The following is a 23,015-nucleotide window of genomic DNA, read 5'->3' on the forward strand; positions in this document are numbered from 1 at the left end:
ATAGTACTTCTGAAGTTAAACCACCCCCGTTAAGAAAAATGTCACATTATTTTACATTGAATAAACATGGCATCAACCAAGAGAAGGGGGAGAAGGCTGAAGAATCTATAACCATTCCAGAATTACACATTTGTCCAGACAAACAAAACAGTCTCTCACAAATCTAAGTGGGAAGACAGATCCATAGGCAGACATCTCTACTCATCATGTGTCAGAACACTGTTCTGCAAATTTGTATTGGATAATGATAGACTAAAAGAACCATTATTTGGTCTCAGTATATGTTTCTGTGAAACAATATGATCTCTAAACAATAGTCTTTCTATAATCTTTTTGAAAAATTAGCTTCTAAAAATAATCATTAAAAAAGTACTTGAGGGGCTAGGAAGGTGGCTCAGTGGTAGAACGCTTGCCTTGCATGCATGAGGCCCTGGGTTCGATTCCTCAGCACCACATAAGCAAAAACAAAAAAGCTGGAAGTGGCGCTGTGGCTCAAGTGGTAGAGCGCTAGCCTTGAGCTGAAGAGCTGAGGGACAGCGCCCAGGCCCAGAGTTCAGGCCCCATGACCGGCCCCCCCGCCAAAAAAAGAAACTGCTTGACCCTTGCCAACCTTACAAATTCAGCATGGAATCCCACAGAAGCACACAGCTAAAGCCTGTTCCTGGCCCTCACCTAGGGAGGAGAGTACATACATACCGAGTTTGGGGACAGGCTGTGTATCCCAGAACTGATAACTCCGCTTGCTGGCCTCCTCCATAGTTTTGGCAGGTCCCTGACCCACTGAGAACAGCTCAATAGCCTTCTGTATTTCCTGGATTCTCTCTGCTGGCAAAGAGTTCATCTGGACAGATAAAAGTCAGAGAGAAAAAAAGGACCATTGTGTTAGTAAGAGTTTTAATTGATTATAAGGTCAAAAGTTAAGGGGTACAACTCAGAAAGAAGGGGCATGGTTCCTCTATCTTAATCTCAAAGCCATAAATTATACAAGGGAGAAAGAGTGATTTACGGTGAGCTAATATAATAGGTGCTGCCAGCCAGGTGCCGGTGGCTCACACCTGTAATCCTAGCTACTCAGGAGGCTGAGATCTGAGGATCATGGTTCAAAGCTAGCCCGGGCAAGAAAGTCCATGAGATTCACCTCCAATAAACCACTCAAAAACCAGAAGTGGCGCTGTGGCTCAAGTGGTAGAACACTCGCCTTGAGCTGAAGAGCACAGGGACAGCACCCAAGCCCAGAGTTCAAGCCCCATGACCAACAAAAACAACAACAAAAATAGGTGCTGCCTATTGGGTTTGTTCCCATTTTAGTCTTGTGGTAAGCAACAAACAAATATGATTAGTTCAAACAATGCAAAAAAGCCAAAGACACATAGAAAGTAAAAACCCAAAAATCTCATTCCTTAATTATAATCCTTGTCATCAGAAGTTTTGACCTGCCAAAGTCAATTATAATCCCAGCCTTTTCTGCATGCAAATTCTAAGTGTATATATACTTTTTCGTCTTAGGACTTGAACACAGGGACTTGTCACTGTCTCTGAGCTTTTCTGGCTCAAGGTTAGCACTCTACCACTTGAGTTACTTTCAGCTTTTTGGTGGTTAACTAGAGAGAAGAGTCTAATGGACTTTATTGCCCTGGTTGATTTCAAAGAGCAAACCTCAGATCTCAGCCCAAGTATCTAGATTATACGCATGGGCCACTGGCGCCTGGCACCTGAATGAATTTTGATAGCAGATTTGGTTACAGACCAGGTTCTAGAATTTCTGATAAAAAAACTTGGGTAAGTTACCTCTCTTATATGGAAAGACTCCCACCTACCTTGTAAGGATAGAGAAGGTTTAAGTGAAGTACCTAGGAAGAGGATAGCTAATGTGGTAGTCAACAACATTTTTTTTTTTTTTTTTTGCTTGGTCATAGGGCTTGAACTCTGGGCCTGGGCACTGTCCTTCAATTCTTCAGTTCACGGTAAGTACTCTGTCACTTGAGCCACAGCGCCACTTCCGGTTTTCTGGTGGTTAATTGGAGGTAAGAATCTCACAGACGGTGCTAGGAAGGTGGCTCAGTGGTAGAGTGCTTGCCTTGCATGCATGAGGCTCTCGGTTCTATTCCTCAGCAACACATAAGCAGAAAAAGCCAGAAGTGGGGCTGAGGCTCAAGTAGTAGAGCGCTGGTCTACAGTTGAAGAGCTGGGGGACAATGCCCAGGCCCAAAGTTCAGGCCTCACAATCGACAAAAAAAAAAAAAAAATCTCAAAACTAAAAGTAGGCTAGGAATATCTTTGAACCATGATTCTCAGCTCTCAGCCTCCAGGGTAGCTAGGATTACAGGTGTGAGCAACCAGCACCTGGCAACAACATTTTTTGTCTGTGTGCCAAAACTGGAGCTTGAACTCAGCCTTACAATCTCATTTGGGTTTTTTGTTCATCGTTGGTGCTCTACCACTTGGACCACTTGAGCCACACTTCTACTTCTAACAGTCTTGCTAGTTAAATGGAGATAAATGTTACAGACTTGTCTGACCAAACTAGCTTCAAAGAGAGATTCTCAGGTCTTAGCCTTGTGTATAACTAGGATTATAGGCCTGACCCACCAGCACTTAGCTTTAACATTTTTTTTCTTTTGTCATGGTGGAGTTGGCACTGGAAAGACACAAAAATTACTTGAAGCTATGTCTTAGTAAGATAGGAGATTCACTTCAAAGCACATTTGAGTCATAAAGCGAAGCACAGATACACTAGAATGAGACTAGATTTCTTGTAAACTGTTTCTAAAGCAATTCTAAGAGGGGATTTGAGCTGATTGAATGCACTGGGAAAGCTGATAACTAGACGACAACCTGACCAAGCTTTCAGTAGAGGGGTTGACCACATTAAGGCAGAGCAGACAGGGCAAGATGTGTATATTGGATTCCAGGTCCCTGACCTAGAAGGGACCTATCAAGGTAAGCTGGTTGAGAGCTTTTCTGTTTGTTTTGTTTTGGTGCCAGTCTTGGGGCTAGAATACAGGGCCTAGGTGCTGTTTCTGAATTTTTTTTGCCCAACACTAGGGCTCTACCACTTGAGCCTCAGATCCATTTCTGGCTTTTTGGTGGCTAATTGGAGATAAGAGACTCATGGACTTTCCTGCCTGGGCTGGCTTTGAAATCTCTCAGCTTCCTAAATAGCTAGGATTACAGGTATGAGCCACTAGTGCTCAGCTCACTCCATATTTATACTATAGTGAAAAAGAAAAGAATATATAGGCTTTCTAATCCTTACAAATTAGTGGAAATGTATATAATAAAAGTTGTGTTTGGGGCTAGGAAGGTAGCTCAGTGGTAGAGCGCTTGCCTTGCATGCATGAGGCCTTGGGTTCAATTCCTCAGCACCACATAAACAGAAAAAAAAAAGTTGTGTTTGGAGGGGGAAATTGGGGGAAAGCAAAGGAAAGTGTGACTGTGAAAAAGAGAAATGTATGCATTATCTGAATTGCGAAATGGTAATGTTTCTGTACAACAACTTAAAATTATATGTATGCAGACATATATACACACATATAATTTATTAACAAAGAAAAAAAAACCTCTTGCTTCCATTTCCTGGAGTTCATTTTGATAATATTGTTTTATATGAATAGATGCACATAGGCATTGTGCCTTTGGGTTCCTCTCCTAAGTAATTGTACATATATATATATATATATATTTTTTTTTTTTAATTGTATTTGAAAGTTAAAAGAACTTTTTTCCCTTTTGGTTCCTGTCCCGGGGCTTCAACTCAAGACCTAGGCACAGTTCTTGAGCTGTTTTTTGCTCAAGGCTATTGTTCTACCACTTGAGCTACAACTCAATTTCTAGCTTTTTGGTGTTTAGTTGGAGATAAGAGTCTCATGGATTTTCTTGCCTGGGCTGGCCTCAAACCACAGTCTCCAGATCTCAGCCTGTTGAGTAACCAGGATTACTGGCTGGCTTAAATGATGGACTTATATGTATGTTTTGAGCTGTCCCTTACCACCACCATTTCCCACCCTACCTACCCTGTTTTTGTGTTGTTTTTTTGGGGGTCCGGGCGTGGGGCCTGAACTCTGGACCTGGGTGCTGTCTCTTAGCTCTTCAGCTCAAGGCTAGTGCTCTACCACTTGAGCCACAGCGCCACTTCCAGCTTTTTTGTTTTTGCTTATGTGGTGCTGAGGAATGGAACCCAGGGCCTCATGCATGCAAGGCAAGCGCTCTACCACTGAGCCACCTTCCCAGCCTCGACCCTACCTACTCTGAAGACAAGAGCTACCTCAAAGAAAAGGGTTTCTCTTGCAATGTTGCTTTATTTGAGGAACAAAAACATCCTTCCCCATACGTCTGGGTTTTATGACAGTGTGTTAGTCTCAGTTTGTTGGCTATAGATCAGTATCTCCCAACTAGTACAACTTGCAAAGACTTCAGGACTTCTTGTTTTCATGACATTGTAAGAATGCTTACAATTATATAGAAGTCTTCTTTAGGAAGGAGAGGATTAGCAAGGTGCAAGTAGTCATGCCTATAATCCCAGCTACTCAGGAAGCTGAGATCTGAAGACTGAGGTTTGAAGCCAACTCTGGCAGAAAAATCTGCAAGCCTCTTATCTCTAATTAACCACCAAAAGAGCCAGAAGTGGAAGGTATGACTCAAGTGGTAATGTGCTGGACTTGAGCAAAAAAGCTCACAGACAGTGCCTAGGCTCTGAGTTCAAGCTACGGGACCTGAACAAAAAGAGAGAGGAGAGAGAGGAGAGAGAGGAGAGAGGAGAGAGAGAGAGAGAGCGAGAGTGAGAGAGAGAGAGAGAGAGAGAGAGTGTGTGTGTGTGGATTGTGCCAGGCATGGAGATATAAGCCTGTAATTCCAACTACATGGAAGGCAGAGATGGGAGGATTGAGGCCAACAAAAAAGTTAGCAAGAATTCCATTTCAAAATCAAGCTGATCCCAATGTCACAAAAAAAAATAAAAAATCTTCAGCAGAACAAACGCTAGCCATGGTGGTGACGTGCACCAGGAATCTCGGCTACTCCCGAGGTGAAGATAAGATGATAGCTCTCTAAGGCCGACCTTGGGCAAAAAGCAAGAGGACTGATCTGAAGAACAAACTGAAGGAAGGACTGGGGGCCTGGATCAGTACAGATTGCTTGCTCAAGATGAAGAGTGCCGAGAACCACTGCAATAGGCAACAGGGGTGCAGGGGCTGTCATTTCTCATGCTTGGGAGTCACTATCTAACTTGCTGTCTTTTAAGGTACTGAAAGTGTTTCATCATCAAGGTCTGGGGAAGTGGAGGACAGCACTGGAGTCTCTCCCATTTTGAAGTAATATCAGCAGAGATCATTGATCTAAATTGTTCCTATACAATGACACATTAACCTTAAAATAATCTCAATCAGTCCCCAAAAAACAGACACTCCTTGTTACCTTCATAGGTGGATCCTGGGTTGAATCTGTCTCATTGCCTTTTTCTTTCTTCTTTTTCTGTTTCTTTTTCTTCTTTTTGGCTCCAGTGTCATTGGCTGGACTCAAACCTCTGTAGGACAAAGAAAACACTGATGATGTAAGCTTTTTTTTTTTTTAATCATCTGTTTTGAGCTATTTTGACAATGGGCTTTCTGTGGAACAGACCTTCCTTAATCAAGCTTCTTGGCTGCAGAAGCTGACGAGAATCCAGCTCCCAGAAGGGACATTTGAAGGACACCAGCAAGCGCAGTGTTTTCTCTACTCCCACCCCTCAGTCCTCAGAAGGGAGCACTGTGCAAGACATGTCTTATTTGTCTCAAAGGGCCTTTTCTAGTCTTGCTTTTAGTTTATGCACTCATTTTCCTTAGATTGTCAGTCTGATGGCACCAAATGACAATTGTCAATTGGGTACTTGTACCACCAAAACTTCCTTAGGATCCTAAATTAAAAAAAAAAAAAAAAAGCACAGGGGGGCTGAGAATGTTGTATGAAGCCCTGGGTTCAATTCCTCAGTACCATGTAAACAAAAAAAAGCAGGAAATGGCACTTTGGCTCAAGTGGTAGACACAGTGCTAGCCCTGAGTAAAAAAACTCAGAGACAGTTCCCAGGCCTGGAGTTCAGTTCCCAGGACTGGCAAAAAAAAAAAGAAAAAAGGAAAGGAAAGGAAAGAAGACAGCAATAGTTTGTATTAGGCTTCTTGAGTTTCTTGTGCTTTAAAGCATAAGGCAATAGGGAAAGGAAGAAACGAATGAGGAAAAGAGGCAGTTTAACTGCTTCAGTTGGTTATCTAAAATAGTTTATCAGGAGAAAGGACTACATAAGGCCTACAGGATTCAGGACAATGTCAGTCAGCTGAGATTGAGAGATAATCACTAATGGCAACACTAGACTAGGCATTTTAAGAAAATTAAACCATAATAGCAATACCTAGCAATCCTGCATGAAGAGATTATATGAAATTTATGTGTATATATACATATATACACACTTATATATGTATACACAATGTATATATGTATGCATATGGTAAAGGGGATTTCTTATGCTGCTTCAACATGATGCAGCCTAGTTTCCTAGATACATTAATAAAAACAAAATTTGCCAGGCACTGTTGGCTTACACCTGTAATCCCAGCTACTCAGGAGGTTGAGATGTGAAGGTCACAGTTCAAAGCCAGCCCAGAAAGTTCATGGTACTCTTATCTCCAATTAACCACCAGAAAACCAGAAGTGGTGCTGTGGTTCGAGTGGTAGAGCTCTTGCCTTGAGCTGAAGAGCTCAACGACAGCGTCCAGGCCCAGAGTTCAAGCCCACGACTGACCAAAAAAAAAAGAACCAAAACATTATAAAATACAGTTCCTGGGCTGGGAAGGTGGCTCAGTGGTAGAGTGCTTGCCTTGCATGCCTGAGGCCCTGGGTTCGATTCCTCAGCACCACATAAGCAAAAAGAAAGAAGCCGGAAGTGGTGCTGTGGCTCAAGTGGTAGAGCGCTAGCCTTGAGCTGAAGAGCTGAGGGACAGTGCCCAGGCCCAGAGTTCAGGCACCACGACTGGACCCAAAAAAAAAAAAAAAAAAAGAAAAAGTGTGAAGTTGTTCAAAAAGAAATTAACTTTTTACCTGACTTATGTAACTAATCCTGCTGGGTGCTGATGGCTCACACCTGTAATCCTAGCTACGCAGGAGGCTGAGATCTGAGAATCACAGTTCAAAGCCAGCCCAGGCAGGAAAGTCTGTGAGACTCTTATCTTCAGTTAACCACCATAAAACCAGAAGTGGTGCTATGGCTCAAGTGGCAGAGCACTAGCCTTGAGCTGAAGAGCTGAGGGACAGTACCCAGGCCCCAAGTTCAAGCCCCACCACAGACAAAACAAACAAACAAACAACCTGTAACCCCTTTGTACAACACCTTTATAATAATAATAAAGTTAAATTTTTAAAAAGTGATTTCAGGACTGGGAAGGTGGCTCAGTGGTTGAGTGCTTGCCCCGCATGCATGAGGCCCTGGGTTCGATTCCTCAGTAACACATAAACAGAAAAAGCCAGAAGTAGAGCTGTGGCTCCAAGTGGCAGAGTGCTAGCCTCGAGCAAAAGAAGCTCAGAAACAATGCCCAGGCCCTGAGTTCAGTCCCCAGGACTGGCAAAAAAAAAAAAAAAAGTGACTTCAGAGACTCAAAGTGCCTGAGACCATCTGAATATCAGTATCATCTGATAATAAGTGATAGTGTGTATTTCATATATAGAAAGAAGGCAATCTGTAATGTAATGCCATTTCCTTTTGTAGAACTTTTAAGAGTTATCTCCTATTCCTGGTATGTGGGATTTAGGGTGATATAGGAAGACTGTGAAGTCACGAGGCACAGTAAAGACAGAGGTTCCCTTAGTCTAAGTGTAAAAATAATGATGTGTGGGCACAAATGCACTTGGTAAGTACTCTTATTAATGAAACAGACATGTGTGGTGGTTCACATATGTAATCCCAGCTACCAGTATGTCTAATAAGAATTGAAGTTATCTGAAAAGCAAACTAAAAGCATGGCTCAGCTCAAGTGGTAGAGAGCTTGCTTAAGAAATTTCAAAGCCGGGCGCCGGTGGCTCATACCTGTAATCCTAGCTACCCAGGAGGCTGAGATCTGAGGATCATGGTTCAAAGCCAGCCCAGGCAGGAAACTCTGTGAAACTCTTATCTCCAATAAACCACCAGAAAACCAGAAGTGGCACTGTAGCTCAAGTGGTAGAGTGCTCGCCTTGAGCTGAAGAGCGCAGGGACAGCACCCAAGCCAAGAGTTCAAGCACCACGACCGACCGGAAAAAAAACAATTTTTCAAGGTCGAATGGTGCTGTGACTCAAAGTGCTAGAGCACTATCCTTGAGCAAAAAAGCTCAGGGACAGCGCCCAGGCCCTGAGTTCAAGCCCCATTAGCAAGCCTTCCCCCCCCAATTTTTTTTCAAGGTTGGCCTGGGCATGGGTGGTTCACACCTGTAATGCTAGCTACTCAGGAGGCTGAGATCTGAGGATCATGGTTCAAAGCCAGCCTGGGCAAAAGAAAGTCTCCATAAAGCTCTTATCTCCAATTAACCACTCAAAAACCAAAGTGGAGCTGTGGCTCATAGTGGTAGAGCACTAGCCTTGAGCAAAACAGCTCAGGGACAGTAGCTAGGCCCTGAGTGCAAGCCCCACTGACTTGACTGGCTGAATACATAAATAAACAAATAAGTGGACTTCTCTCATCTTTAAAAGTCTTTACAAGTGTGCAAAAACAACATTCTTTACTTTGTTCCTGTCTATTCAGTGGAAATGCTCTGGCATTGTCAAGTCATGAATTTAACTTCTGTGGTGGGTGCATGGGCTGCTTACTTTCTTGTTCTTCTTATGCATTACCAGTGCAATTGTCTGGCAAACTCTAAAACCAATTAAAATCAGAGCTAATTCCATTTTCCATGCATTGGCTTGAAGGTGCACATGCTGCTACTGAGCAACCATACTGTTTCAATTTGTACATCAATCATATAGACAGCTGAAGAACATGGAAAGTTTGGGGTTTTTTAATGAGTCACTTTCGTTGAGTGATCAGTAAGTACTGAACCACAACCATGACAACAGATTAAGAACTGACCATGATATTATAGTTAACATCCCCAAACAGGAAGATAACTGATTCAGGAAAGAGACTTTCAAGGAGCCCATCAGGGTTGGCTTTCAAGCTAATTATAAAAATTTTAATTATTCATAAGAAACCAAGGTCAGCTAGCACTGCTGAGCCTGTGTGTTGAGCTGTGGGCAAAAATCTCTAATTTGTGGGATGAGGTTTGTTGAAGTTGTCAAGAACAAGTCCTACTTTAAGAAATAACAAGTGAGGGCTGGGAAGGTGTCTCAGTGGTAGAGCACTTGCCTTGCATGCCTGAGGCCCTGGGTTCGATTCCTTAGCACCACATAAGCAAAAAAAGAAAAAAGCCACAAGTGGCACTGTAGCTCAAGTGGTAGAGCGCTAGCCTTGAGCTGAAGAGCTGAGGGACAGCACCTAGGCCCAGAGTTCAGGTCCCACGATCGGACCCCAAAAAACAAAAAAAAAAAAAATGAAATACCAAGTGAACCGGGCTTCGGTGGCTCATGCCTGTAATCCTAGCTACTCAGGAGGCTAAGATCTGAGGATCACAGTTCAAAGCCAGCCTGGGCAGGAAAGTCCATGAGACTCTTATCTCCAATAAACCAATAGAAAACTGGAAGTGGCACTGTGGTTCAAGTGGTAGAGTGTTCTCCTTGAGGTGAAGAGTGCAGGGACAGCACCTAAGCCTAGAGCTCAAGCCCCATGACCGACACACACACTCAAAAAAAAGAGATACCAAGTGAAATTTAGAAGACAATGAGAGGGCAAGACTGACTACAATGCTAAGAAATGCTTGGTGAGGCTGGGAATGTGGCTTAGTGGTAGAGTGCTTACCTAACATGCATAAATCCTGAGTTTGATTCCTCAATATCACATAAGCAGAAAATGCTGGAAGTGGTGCTGGAAGTGGTAGAGTGCTAGATTTCAGCAAAGAAGCTCAGAGACAGTATCCAAGCTCTGATTTCAACCCCCAGGACTGGCTGGGGGTGGGGAGGATGTTTAGTGATCCAAGAAGGGGATATGATTGTCTACCAGGCATATTATACACATGAACTATCCAAGTACAATATGACAGTTGGCTGAAGCCTATTGTATTGGCCTGACACTGGTTGGCAAGCCTCTCAATAGGTCTGGCATGGACAAGATCTATGAAGACCCAGTGAAATGACCAAAGATGAATATAATGTGGAAAAGCAATGATGGTAAATGGGGTGCTTTCACCTGCTATTTAGAACTACAACTAGCAATGAAGTTTCTGCCATGAAGGATGAAGGCTTGGTTGGCTACCTCTCATGGCACAAAATGATTCCCTGATTGTGAGTATAAAAGCAAGGAGTTCATTTTATTTTATTTTTTATTTTTTGGTCGGTCGTGGGGCTTGAACTCTGGGCCTGGGCGCTGTCCCTCAGCTCTTCAGTTCAAGGAGTTCATTTTAGAACTGTACCAGAAACCCATGATGAGTCTGAATATTATGGAATATCTGTGCTACCTAATGAGAAGATGAAGATTCGTATAAGAAGCAGTTCTCTCAGTACGCAAAGAACAACATAACTCCAGATATGATGGAGAAAATTTACAAGAAAGCACATGCTGCTCTATGAGAGAATCCAGTCTATGAGAAGAAGCCCAAGAGAGAAGAACAAGAAGTGGGAGCCAGTGGTGTGAGCCATCAACACCTGGGTTCTTCTCTTTTTTAAAGGGACTCGAAGGTAGGCACAGAAGCTCCTAACTGCAATCCTAGCTACTAAATAGGCAGAGATCAGGAGGAACAAGGCGGGGAAAGGGAGCTAAAAAGGGAAACTTCATCTCAATCAATAAAAAGATGGCCATGACTGGGCACTGGTGGCTCAGACCTGTAATCCTAGCTACTCAGGGGGCTGAGATCTGAGGATCATAGTACAAAGCCAGCCTGGGCAGGAAAGTCCATGAGACTCCTATCTCTAATAAGTTACTGAAGAAGCTGGAGGTAGAGCTGTGGCTCAAAGTGGTAGAGTGCTAGCCTTGAGTGAAAAACCTCAGAGACAAAGTCCAGGCCCTGAGTTCAAGCCCCAAAATAACAACAACAACAAAAATAAATGTAATCTTTACCCTGGTTCAGTGGTACATGCCTTAATCTCAGCTACTCTTGAGGCTGAGGCAGAGGGATCTGAAGTTCAAGGCCAGCCTGGGCAACACAGTGAGACAGTCTCAAAACAAAACAAAAACAATCAAGAAATGTCATCTTGTCCTTTTTTTTGGTACTGGTACTAAGGCTTGAACTCAGGGCCTTGTACTTTGGCTGGGTTTTTTCTACTCACAGGTGGTACTCTACCACTTGGGTCACACCTCTAGTTCCAGAAATGTCATCTTTTAACGAAGGCCTGAAATTGTACGTCTGAATATATAAGAAATCCTGTGGATGCTTGTATATGAAATCAAGGCTGTAAGAGATGGAAAATGAGCTTCCATACTTACAGAAATAGAATGAAATGCCGGATGGGAGTGGGTGGGAGGAAGGGCAAGCTGACAGATGAGCAGGAGGAGCCCAGAGCTTCCAAACAATACCAAAGGCTTCCTCTCAGTTTTAGAGGAGGACAAAATCCACTCTCATGTGTGTGCCTCAGAACCCAAAGTTTCATCATGCGGGAGTGTGAAGTAAAAAGGCTTCAATGCTGGAAGGACATCAGAGCCATCTGGCTTCAATGGTACTTACAGATGAGTAAACCAAGGCAAGACAAATTGGTTAATGACCCAACCAGTAACCCAGTACTATCAATCTCTAAAGGTTTGGAGCCTTCAGTGGTAGAGTGCTTGCCTTGCATGCATGAGGCCCTGGGTTCGATTCCCCAGCACCACATAAGCAAAAAGAAAAAAACCAAAAAGGGCAACTGTGGCTCAAGTGGTAGAGCGCTAGCCTTGAGCTGAAGAGCTGAGGGACAGCGCCCAGGCCCAGAGTTCAGGCCCCACGACCGGACCCAAAAACAAAACAAAACAAAAGGTTTGGAGCCTTTTCTGTCCAAATATTACAGTCTCATACCTTGTAAGGATTTATCTGAGAAGCTTCTAAAGCCAAAAGAATACAATTTTTACCACTAAGTCAAAATTTTGGTGCTTAAGAGAAGCAGGTATTCAAGATAATGAGGAATTGGCCATGTTTTATGCAGAAAGTCACCTCTGACTCCTCCAACTCTCACTGACATCTGCTTTAAAACTATGATCTACTAGCCAGACACCGGTGACTAGCTTACTGAGGAGGCTGAGATCTGAGGATCACGGTTTGAAGCCAGTCCAGGCAGGAAAGTTCCTGAGACTCTTATTTGCAATTAACCATGAGAAAACTCAAAGTAGTGCTGTGGCTCAAAGTGGTACGGCACTAGCCTTGAGCAAAAGAGCTCAGGAACAATGCCCAGGCCCTCAGTTCAAGCTCCACAACTAACAACAACAAAAACAAATTAGGATCTACTAATTTGGATCATGGTTCCAGGGCAGCTAGGACAGGAAAAGTACATGAGACTGTCATCTCCAATTAAGCATCAAAAAACCAGAAACTGAGCTATGGCTCAAGTGGTAAAGCACTAGCTTTGAGATAAATGAATGAATGAATAAATAAATAAATAAATAAAAGCTCAGCCAGTGATTGGTGGCTCACGCCTATAATCCTAGCTACTCAGGAGCCTGAGATCTGAGGATCACCATTCAAAGCTAGCCAAGGTAGAAAAGTCCATGAGACTCTTGACCTCCAACAACCAGAAAACCACAAGTGGAGCTGTGGCTCACAGTGGTAGTATATTAGACTTTAGCAAAAAGAGCTCAGGGACAGCACCCAGGCCCTGAGTTTCAAACCCCATGACTGACTAAAAACAAACAAAAAAAACCTCAGGGAGAGTGCCAGGCCCTGAATTTAAGCCCCAGGATGACAATAAATAAATATCGACTAAACAACTCAATACTCTATATATATTATACATTATATATACATTATATACATTATATAGCATATAATATATAACTACAAATTATACATATATTTTACACACACACACACACACACAGAGCTGTTTTCTTGGCTTCCTAAAGATGAACACAGGAACCATGCCTTTCACAGCTGGCTCTCACAGCCCCTTGAGTTGTATTGAGCACACAGCTAAGGGTTCAATAATTACATGCCTGACTGATGCTTTCAAGGCATAATAGACTAAAATTCTGAAAAGCTGTGTCCCAAAAGAGGTCAGAGAGAAACATCTTTAGTGCTGTTTCCACAGGACAGCTGTCTTAACATAAGAAAGCAGTGGAAATGCTGTGCTGTTAGCCCCTGTTTGGCTGAGGTTTTAAATTCCCAACTTACTATCTTCTCCCTCCTTAGAATCTGACCTATTCCTAGAAGAGTCCAAGAACAACAACAAAAAGCTCTACTGTAACTCTTTTTTTGTTGTTGGTCGTGGGGCCTGAACTCTGGGCCTGAGCGCTGTCCGTCAGCTCTTCAGCTCAAGGTTAGTGCTGTACCACTTGAGCACAGTGCCACTTCCGACTTTTTTTTTCTGCTTATGTGGTGCTGAGGAATCGAACTCAGGGCCTCATGCATGCAAGGCAAGCACTCTACCACTGAGCCACCTTCCCAGCCCTGTAACTCTTTTAAATGGTTATCACTATGTTAAACACAGACCCTAGATTGATAAAATCAAAAGAAAAAAATTCAAAAGCTAAAATTTACAATTTCAGTCACTTATTTTCTATCTTTAAAAACTGGAAGTTTGGAGCTGAAACTCAAAATTTCCAGAGAAATGTAAATGAACTCTGGAGAGGTGATACAATTTACCAGAACCCTCCCACACTGAGAAAGCCCAGAGAGGGGCATGAAGGGCATTTACAAGAACATTTACAAGGACACATAGAAGGAAATCATGACGCATGAGTCAGAATCTGCTGCCTGTTCTCCGCAGTGCTGTGGCAGCAGATCACTTGATCCAACACTCCAAACTCTGCATAATCCCACTAACTAGTTATTTAGGAAAAAAGCTCTAAATGAAGGGGAAAATAATAGTTAGTATTTAGGTGCCATGAGGGCACCTAAGCAGGCTTCTGGACAAGGATTACAAAACCCTTCCGGGGATTTTTGAGGCTAAACAAACCAATTCAGTCAGAGAAGACAGCTATTTTTGTCAGGTTTTTTTATTTTTTGCTCTTTTGCTGTGCTCTTTTGATCCACAGCACCATTTCTGGTCTTCTGGTGGTTAATTGGAGATAAGAGATTCATGGACTTTGAACCAGGATCCTCAGTTCTTAGCCTCCAGAGTAGCTAGCATTACAGGTGTGAGCCACACAAGACAGCTATTTTTTAAGAGATCACAAAGGCTTGAACACAAATGGATTAAAATGGGAATGAGATAAACATGGAAATTCCACATACTGATAATTCCAAGGTCAAACTAAATGCTGTTCAGAAACAATTATCTATAATTTTCTGAGCAATAGACTCAATCCTGGCAGCAATCCATACATTTGTGTGACCTCTGTTGAAGAAGACACTGGTCTGTCAAAGAGAATTTAAAGGGGCTAGCAAGTTCCCTAGCGTCTGGCACCATTGTTGGGAATGTACACAGGCTGCTGAACATTCTGTATGCAGAAGACAACTTGGTAGGGCAAAGTAACTCAGCAAGTTCAAAATGGATCTTCTGAGGTGTCACAGAGAGAAGTAGAGAGGCAAATACCCAACCTCACACAAAGAAAAAACTACACCAGTCTCTGAAAGCAAAATCATGGATAAGTCATATAAAAGGTGCAATGCCCAATACACAGTAATATGAATAAGTTACTGAACACACAATTATAGTAAAAAAATTTTTTTTACAAGTACTGACCTTGACAAAGGATTTTATCAAGCTGTTTTAACTCTAAATTGTAATTTCCAGGTTTTTTGTGCTTTAATGGACACAATCATAAGGGCATCTTTGAGGAATTTTTAAAAAATGGCCAAAGAATAGCAATTTCAGGTAAACAGTAAAAAGAGTTAAGACACATTTTCTTAGAGCCAGCGGCTCATGCCTGTAATTCTAGCTGCTCAAAAGGCTGAGATCTAGGTTTGAAGCCACAAATTGGAGAGACTCTTATCTTCAATTAAAACAGCCAGAGATAGAGATGGGCTCAAGTGGTAGAGCACCAGCCTTAAACAGAAAAGCTAAGAGTGTCCTGGATGAGAGTTCAAGCCATACTACTGGCAAACACAACACACACACACACACACACACACACACACACACACACACACACACTGGATGAGAGTTCAAGCCATACTACTGGCAAACACAACACACACACACACACACACACACACACACACACACACACCTTCCTACAATTTTTAAATCTATGGGCACCATTGGAAAAGAGTTAACTGCAGACTTGGTAAAGCTGGGGCGTTTTGGAGTGAGCACTTTATACAATGTGAAAAATCAGCAGAACTAGTTTGCCATGAGCAGCAGTCTCCCTGAAATAGGCTCTCATTTACTTTTCATTTCTCCTGCTTTCTAGTCTCTTCTCTTTGAAGCAGCTCTTGATTAGTTTCTTTTTTAATTGCCACTTAATTGGGAAACAAAATTAGAATACTTATTTGATATCAGTGATGAGTTTTCTTTTCATTTCTGCTTTGATCTAGTTTTAAAAAATCAAAAGCTGAAGGAAAACATGAAGGAATCAAGACTGAAAAGATTTCTTTCTTCCCAAGAGCTAAATGGAATTACAAGCCAAAAAAATAAACACGAAGAAAACTCCTCTTAGAGATTCTGAAGAAAGTAAAAGCAAGGAAGGGTAGCTTTATAAAATTTACTTGCTAGCCGGGCGCTGGTGGCTCATGCCTGTAATCCTAGCTACTCAGGAGGCTGAGATCTAAGGATCGCGGTTCAAAGCCAGCCCGGGCAGGAGAGACCGTGAGACTCCTATCTCCAATAAACCACCAGAAAACCGGAAGTGGCGCTGTAGCTCAAGTGGTAGAGCGCTCGCCTTGAGCTGAAGAGCTGAGGGACAGCGCCCAAGCCCAGAGTTCAAGCCCCACGACCGACAAAAAAAAAAAAAAAAGAAAAATTTACTTGCTAAAAGTAAATAGCTCCTTTTTTTTCTTAAATTTCTTCATATGTAAAATATCTCATCCATGTTAAAACCAGACATGGTGTGGGGTGCAGGCAGCTCACACCTGTAATCCTAGCTACTCAGGAGGCTGAGATCTGAGGACTGAGGTTCAAAGCCAGCCAGGGCAGGAAAGTCCATGAGACTCTTATCTCCAATAAACTACCAGAAAACGGGAACTGGTGTTATGGCTTAAGAGGTAGAGCACTAACCTTGAGCTGAGGGACAGTGCTCAGGCCCAGAGTTCAAGCCCCATGACCCACAAAAATAAAACAAAACAAAACAAAAACAGGCAGGGTGATATATTCCTATAACTGTAACTACTCAGAAGGTGAAAACAGAAGGTTCTTAAATTTGAGCACAGGCAAAGTAAGACAGACCCAATCTCAAAAAAAAAAAAAAAAATTAACTGGGGATGAGAGCGTAGGATGGAGAATCTGTGTTAACCTGTTTTAAAGAGTTAGATCAGGATGGAGACATCCCTTATCAAAGGGTTCTTGACCATGGCTTAGCAGCATTTCAGTGCTGCCTGATGATATTGCATATCTTTGTAAACCTTGATGATACTATAAAATTCCAAAGGGTGTTAAGAACAGAAGTTTGCCTCCTTGTTCCAAAACATCCAAACTTTTTACTTTTTATTCCCAAATTAAAAGGTATTGCCAGCCAGGCACTGGTGACTCACACCTGTAATCCTAGCTACTCAGAAGGCTGAGATTTGAGGATGATGGTTCAAAGCCAGCCCAGGCAGGAAAGTCTGAGACTCTTATCTCCAATAAACCACTCAGAAAACTGGAAGTGGCGCTGTGGTTTAAGTGGTAGAGTGCTAGCCTTGAGCTAAAGAGCTCAGAGACAGTGCCCAGGCCCAGAGTTCAAGCCCTGTGATCAACAAACAAAAAAAAAAAGGTATTGCCAAGAGGGGCACTGGTGGCTCACATCTGTAATCCTAACTAGTCAAGTGGCTAAGATCTAAGGATTTTGGTTAAGTCAGCCCTGGCAGGGAAGTCCTTGAGATTCCAATTAACATGCAAAAAGCCAGAGGTGGAGCTGTGGCTCAAGTAGTGGAGTGCTGGCCTTGAATGAAAAAACTAAGCACCCAGGTTCTGAATTCAAGCACCAAAAATAAATAACATAAAAGTACTACCAGGGGGGTGGGGGTATTGGGTGGGGGAGATGGGAAGGGATGGGAAGGAGAAACAAAGGAGGCAACAATGCTTGATAAGAAATGTACTCATTGTCTTGCCCATGTAATTGTAACCTCTCTATATGGTATTTTCACAATTAAAAAAAAAAGTACTACCAGTTGATAAGGTTAACACTTTAACAATACTTCATGGAAGGCCTTTCATTAATAAAAAGGAGAAAATGAGAACTAGGGACACAGCTTAAATCTTGTCTAGACTGCACAAGGCCATAGGTTCAACCCCCAGTACAGCAAAAATAAAAATAAAACAACAAGCCTGGTGCCAATGGCTCACATCTGTAATGCTAGCTACTCAGGAGGCTGAGATCTAAGTTCAAAGCCAGCCCAGGCAGGAAAGTCCGTGACTCTTATCTCCAATTAACCACCAGAAAACTGGAAGTGACACTGTGGCTCAAGTGGTAGAGCCCTGGCCTTGATCTGAAGAGCTGAGGGACAGTGCCCAGGCCCAGAGTTCAAGTCCCAGGACTAGCAAAATAAAAAAAAAATCTTATGCCAAGTGTCAGTGGCTCATGAATGTAATCCTAGCTACTCAGGAGGCCAACATTGGAGGATCATGATTCAAAGCCAGTCCAATAGTTAAGTTAGTGAAACTCTTATTTCCAATAATCACCAAACAGTCAAGATAAAATTGGAGCAGTGGCTTAAGTGGTAGAGCCTTAGCTTTGAGCACAAAAGCTTAATTCAAGTCCTAGGACAAGCACAAAAATAAGCTATGATTCTCTTCTCAATTGCTCATGGGGGAAAGGGATGACACTAATTTCCTTTCCTCTGTTGAGTGTGTATTTGTTGTTGTTGTTAACAGTTATGTAGAACCCATAATGAAAAGAAGCCTACAAGTAAGGGTTCGCGTGAGAGAAAGCGTTCATGTATGTGTGTACGCACGTGCGTTAGTGTGTATGCACACACACATGTGTGTGATTAACTGGAGATAAGAGTTTCAAGGGACTTTCCTGCCCTGGCTGACTTTCAACTGCAATCCTCAGATGTTAGCCTCCTGAGTAGCTAAGATTATAGACATGAGCCACTGGTATCCAGCCAGTAAGGATTAGCTTTAACTATCATTTACTCTCACTGCATATTGTACATCAAAAGGAGAAATTTCCTTTTAATTCTTATGACTTTTTTTTTGTGGCAATTCTGGGGATTGAATTGAGGGCTCCACACTTGGTAGGCAGGCGCTCTACCATGTGAGCCATACCTCCAGCCTCTTTTTGCATTGGCAGGGTCTCCTGTTAAGCCTGGGCTGTGATTCTACTTGTGCTGCCCAGTGTTGCTGAGTATGTCAGTCTTGTACCCAGCCCTTTTGTAGCTAGCACAAGTATGAGCCACTGTGCTCAGCAACTGATTGAGATGGCATACTGCAAATGCCTTTCTGACTGGGCTAGCATGCCCAATTTCCACTTCTTAAAAAGAGCTAGGTTGAGGGGCTTGAGCTACCATACCTTAATCTGGACATTGACTTTTAGTTTCTTTCGTATCTGGGGGGGGGGGGGTAAACTCAGGACCTGGGTGCTGTCCCAGAGCTCTTCTGCTCTACCACTTCCCATTTTCTGATGGTTAACTGGATATGAGTCTCTCAGATCTCAGCCTCCTGAGTAGCTAGAATTACAGACGTGAGCCTCAGGCATTTGGCTGAACTTTGAATTTTCATTTCCCCTTCCTCTGTGTATTTGTGCTTGCTTCCCCACATGCATACTGGTCCTAGAGCAGCTTGAACTCAGGGACTGAGTACACTGTCCCTGAGCTTTCCCCCCCACCCCCCACTTTGGTCAAGACTAGGGCTCTACCCTTTGAGTCACAGCTCCACTTCCAGCTTTTTGGTGGTTAATTCAAGGTAAGAGCATCATGGACTCTACTGCGTTGGTGGCTTTGAGCCATGATCCTCAAATCTCAGCCTCCTGGGTAGCTAGGATTAATTAAAGGCATGAGCCATACACAGTACCTGGATTTCCCTTTCTATTCCCGACTTGCCCCCCCGCCCCCCCTCCCCGGCCTGTCCCCCTAGATGGATGTATCCTAAGCATGTGTCACTACATTCAGCTCCAACATGACTTTTGAAAAAACTGTAAGTATTTAAAAGAAGAAACATTTCAAGGAACTACAGATGTAACTCAAGTGGTAGAGTGTGAGCCTTCAGTGAAAAAGCCAAACAGGTCCTGGGTTCAAGAGAGAGCCAGCCAGGCGCCGGTGGCTCATGCTTGTAATCCTAGCTATTCAAGAAGCTGAGATCTGAGGCTCATGGTTCAAAGCCAACCAGGGTAGGAAAGTCCATGAGACTCTTATCTCCAATAAACCACTAGAAAACGGGAAGTGGCACTGTAGCTCAAGAGGTAGAGCGCTGGCTTTGAGCTAAAGAGTTAAGGGACAGCACCCAAGCCCAGAGTTCAAGCCCTATGACTGACAAAAAACAAGGAAAGAGAGAGCCAGATGGAGATGGAGATGGAGACAGATGGAAGGAAGGATTTTAAGAAGTGAAAAACTTCCACAACAAACTGAAGATTGCCTGATTTCTATATGCAATTCACAAAATGGTAGCAAAACTTAGAATACTGTAACAAATATCTATGTAAGAAAAATCTAAAGCTAAGCACAAGTGGCTCACATCTGTAATCCTAGCTACTCAGGTGGCTGAAATCTGAGGATCACAGTTCAAAGCCAACTTGGGCAGGAAATCCATGAGACTCTTATCTCCAATAAACTACTCAGAAAAAGCTGGAAGTGGTGCTGTGGCTCAAGTGGTAAAGTGTTAGCTAGTCTTGAGCACAAAGGGGTTCAGTGATAGTGCCCAGGCTCTGAGTTTGAGCCCCTGGACTGGCAAAAAAAGGAAGGAAAAAAAAAATCTAAAGCTGGATGCTAGTGGCTACTGCCTATAATCCTAGCCACCCAAGAGGCTGAGATCTGGGCTGGGAAGGTGGCTCAGTGGTGGAGTGCTTGCCTTGTATGCATGAGGCCCTGGGTTTGATTCCTCAGGACCACATAAGCAGAAAAAGCCAGAAGTGGTGCTGTGGCTCAAGTGGTAGAGTGCTAGCCTTGAGCTGAAGAGCTAAGGATCAGTGCCCAGGCTCAGAGTTCAGGCCCCACTACCGACCAAAAAAAAAAAGAGGCTGAGATCTGAGGATTGAGGCTCAAAGCCAGCCCAGGCAGGAAAGTCCACGAGACTTTATTTTCTGTCGGTTGTGGGACTTGAACTCTAGGCCTGGGTGCTGTCCCTGAACTCTTCAGCTCAAGGAGAACACTCTATCACTTGAGCCACAGCACCATTTCCGGTTTTCTGGTGGTTAATTGGAGATAAGAGTCTAACAGACTTTCCTTGCTGAGGCTGGCTTGGAACAATGATCCTGAGATCTCAGCCTCCTGAGTAGCTAGGATTACAGGCATTAGCCATCGGTGCCTGGCTACATGAGACTTTTATCTCCAATTAACCACCAGAAAACCAAAAGTGGTGGTGTGGCTCAAAGTGGTAGAGCACTAGCCTTGAGCAAAAGAACTCAGGGACAATGCCCAGGCCTGAGTTCAAGTCATAAGACAGACAATTAAAAAAAAAAAACACTAAGAAGAAATGAACCTTTGCTAACATAAAGCCAAGCACTTTAACAGTTACCATTCCTTTGTCCCACAAATGTTTGTTAATTCCCACTAAACTCCAAGCATCTCAGGGGCACAGTCTCTGTTCTCATGTACCTTCTAGTCAGGGCAGCAAGGATTGAATATATTATTAAACAAAATCAACATGTTATTTAAATATTATTACAACAAAAGCTACTAGGAATACAGTATGTGATAAGAGTAGAGGGCAAATTGGGGATGTTAGGAAGGATTTGAAGAAAGAGCAGGAGAAGGGAAGGCTGTATTTCAGATGTTTTTCATTCCATGTCACAACTCTAGCCTGAGTAACTTGCCTAAGAACCAGGCTATGAAACCAGGCCTGGATGACTCCGAAGTCCATACTTTCCCACTGTCCACGCTGCCTTTTCCCAAAACACTTGCCCCTGAAAGTTAATAGAAAAAGCTTTACCCCAAATCCTAAGTGCCAGAAATAGACTCCCTCCCTTTGACTGAGCTCTCTTTCATTTGTCACTTCCAAATTTATTTTTCACAGATGTCTAGATTTGGGATACTAATAAAAGTAATTTGGAGCCAGGAGCTGGTAGTGAGGATTATGGTTGGAAGCCAACCTGGGCAGGAAAGGCCATGAGACTCTTATTTCCAATTAAAAACCTAAAAAATGGAAGTGAAGCTGTGGCTCAAAGTGGTAGAGCACTAGCCTTGAGCAAAAGAACTCAGAGACAGTGGCAAGGCCCTGAGTTCAACAACCAAAAAAAAAAAAAAAGTAATCTGTTTCACTGTAACTATGAATAATAACAATTCCCTGCCCTAAAAAAAAAAAAATTCCCTGGGGCTGGGAAGGTAGCTCAGTGGTAGAGCCTTGCATGCATGAGGCCCTGGGTTCGATTCCTCAGCACCACATAAGCAAAAAGGAAAAAGCCGGAAGTGGCGCTATGGCTCACGTGGTAGAGCGCTAGCCTTGAGCTGAAGAGCTGAGGGACAGCGCCCAGGTCCAGAGTTCAGGCCCCAGGACCGGACCCCCCAAAAAAAATTCCCAAAGGTTTGGTTTTTTTTGGGGGGGGATCACTTTGTTGTACTACAAACAAAGAATTTTCTGGCAAACAGGTTTTTCTGTTTGCTTTCATGCTGGCATCTGAATTCAGCACACTGAGCACGTGCTGTACCACTGGGCTGTTCCCCAGGTCACAGCAAACAGATCTGCAAAGTGATTCACAGTTTATATACAACAAAACCTATTAAAGGACGATACACACTGATGCGACCAACATTTTAATAAAGAAAAATAAAAAGAATTTCATAAAGAGCAAAGAAAAAAATCATACTTTCACTTCTGAAATGTGACTTTCACATTTAACAGCTCTTATCTATAATTCAATCTTTACTCAAGAGGGCTGCCCTTTCCCTTCTTCCGGTTTCTACTTCCTCTTTCTCAGAACTTCCATTTTTAGGAATATCTAAAGTCAAAACAGGCTTTTGTTACATTAGACCTTCTTTTTTTTTTTTGGTCAGTTGTGGGACCTGAACTCTGGACCTGGGCACTGTCCCTCAGCTCTTCAGCTCAAGGCTAGTGCTCTGCCACTTGAGCCACAGCACCACTTCTGGCTTTTTCTGCTTCTGTGGTGCTGAGGAATTGAACCCAGGGCTTTATAAATGCAAGGCAAGCACTCTACCACTGAGCCACCTTCCCAGCCCCACATCTGACAAGCTTTTCTTTTCTTCCACATTCTCTGGCTGAAGAACAAGAAAGCTGGATCTTTTTTTTTTTCTTTTTTTGCTGTATTGGTGATAGAACCCAGGCTCTTGGATGTGGTAGGCAATCACTCTACTATTAATTGAACCACATCCCCAATTCAATCTAGATCTTTTAACCTAAGATTCACTATTAACCATTTAAATAATCCTTTGCTCTCCATCTCTATAACAGTAGAATGAAAAAGAAAAGAGGGACTGGGGGCTGGGAAGGTGGCTCAGTGGTAGAGCACTTGTCTTGCGTGCATGAGGCCCTGGGTTCGATTCCTCAGCACCACATAAGCAAAAAGAAAAAAGCCGGAAGTGGCGCTGTGGCTCAAGTGGTAGAGCACTAGCCTTGA

The 23,015-nt window shown here is 43.1% G+C and overlaps 1 protein-coding gene across 1 annotated transcript in view; it reads right to left on the bottom strand.

Moving 5' to 3' along the window:
- Nmt1 (N-myristoyltransferase 1) overlaps positions 1-23,015 on the bottom strand; it is a 64,087-nt gene that overhangs the window by 17,027 nt on the left and 24,045 nt on the right. Inside the window, exons 2-3 of the mRNA XM_013031994.1 lie at positions 5,413-5,521; positions 697-841 (exon numbers count right to left, since the gene is read on the bottom strand). Coding sequence (XP_012887448.1) covers positions 697-841; positions 5,413-5,521 — 254 coding nt within the window. The remainder of the gene's footprint in view (positions 1-696; positions 842-5,412; positions 5,522-23,015) is intronic.

This window comes from Dipodomys ordii, unplaced genomic scaffold (assembly GCF_000151885.1).
Source record: "Dipodomys ordii isolate 6190 unplaced genomic scaffold, Dord_2.0 Scaffold147, whole genome shotgun sequence".
Lineage (NCBI taxonomy): Eukaryota > Metazoa > Chordata > Mammalia > Rodentia > Heteromyidae > Dipodomys > Dipodomys ordii.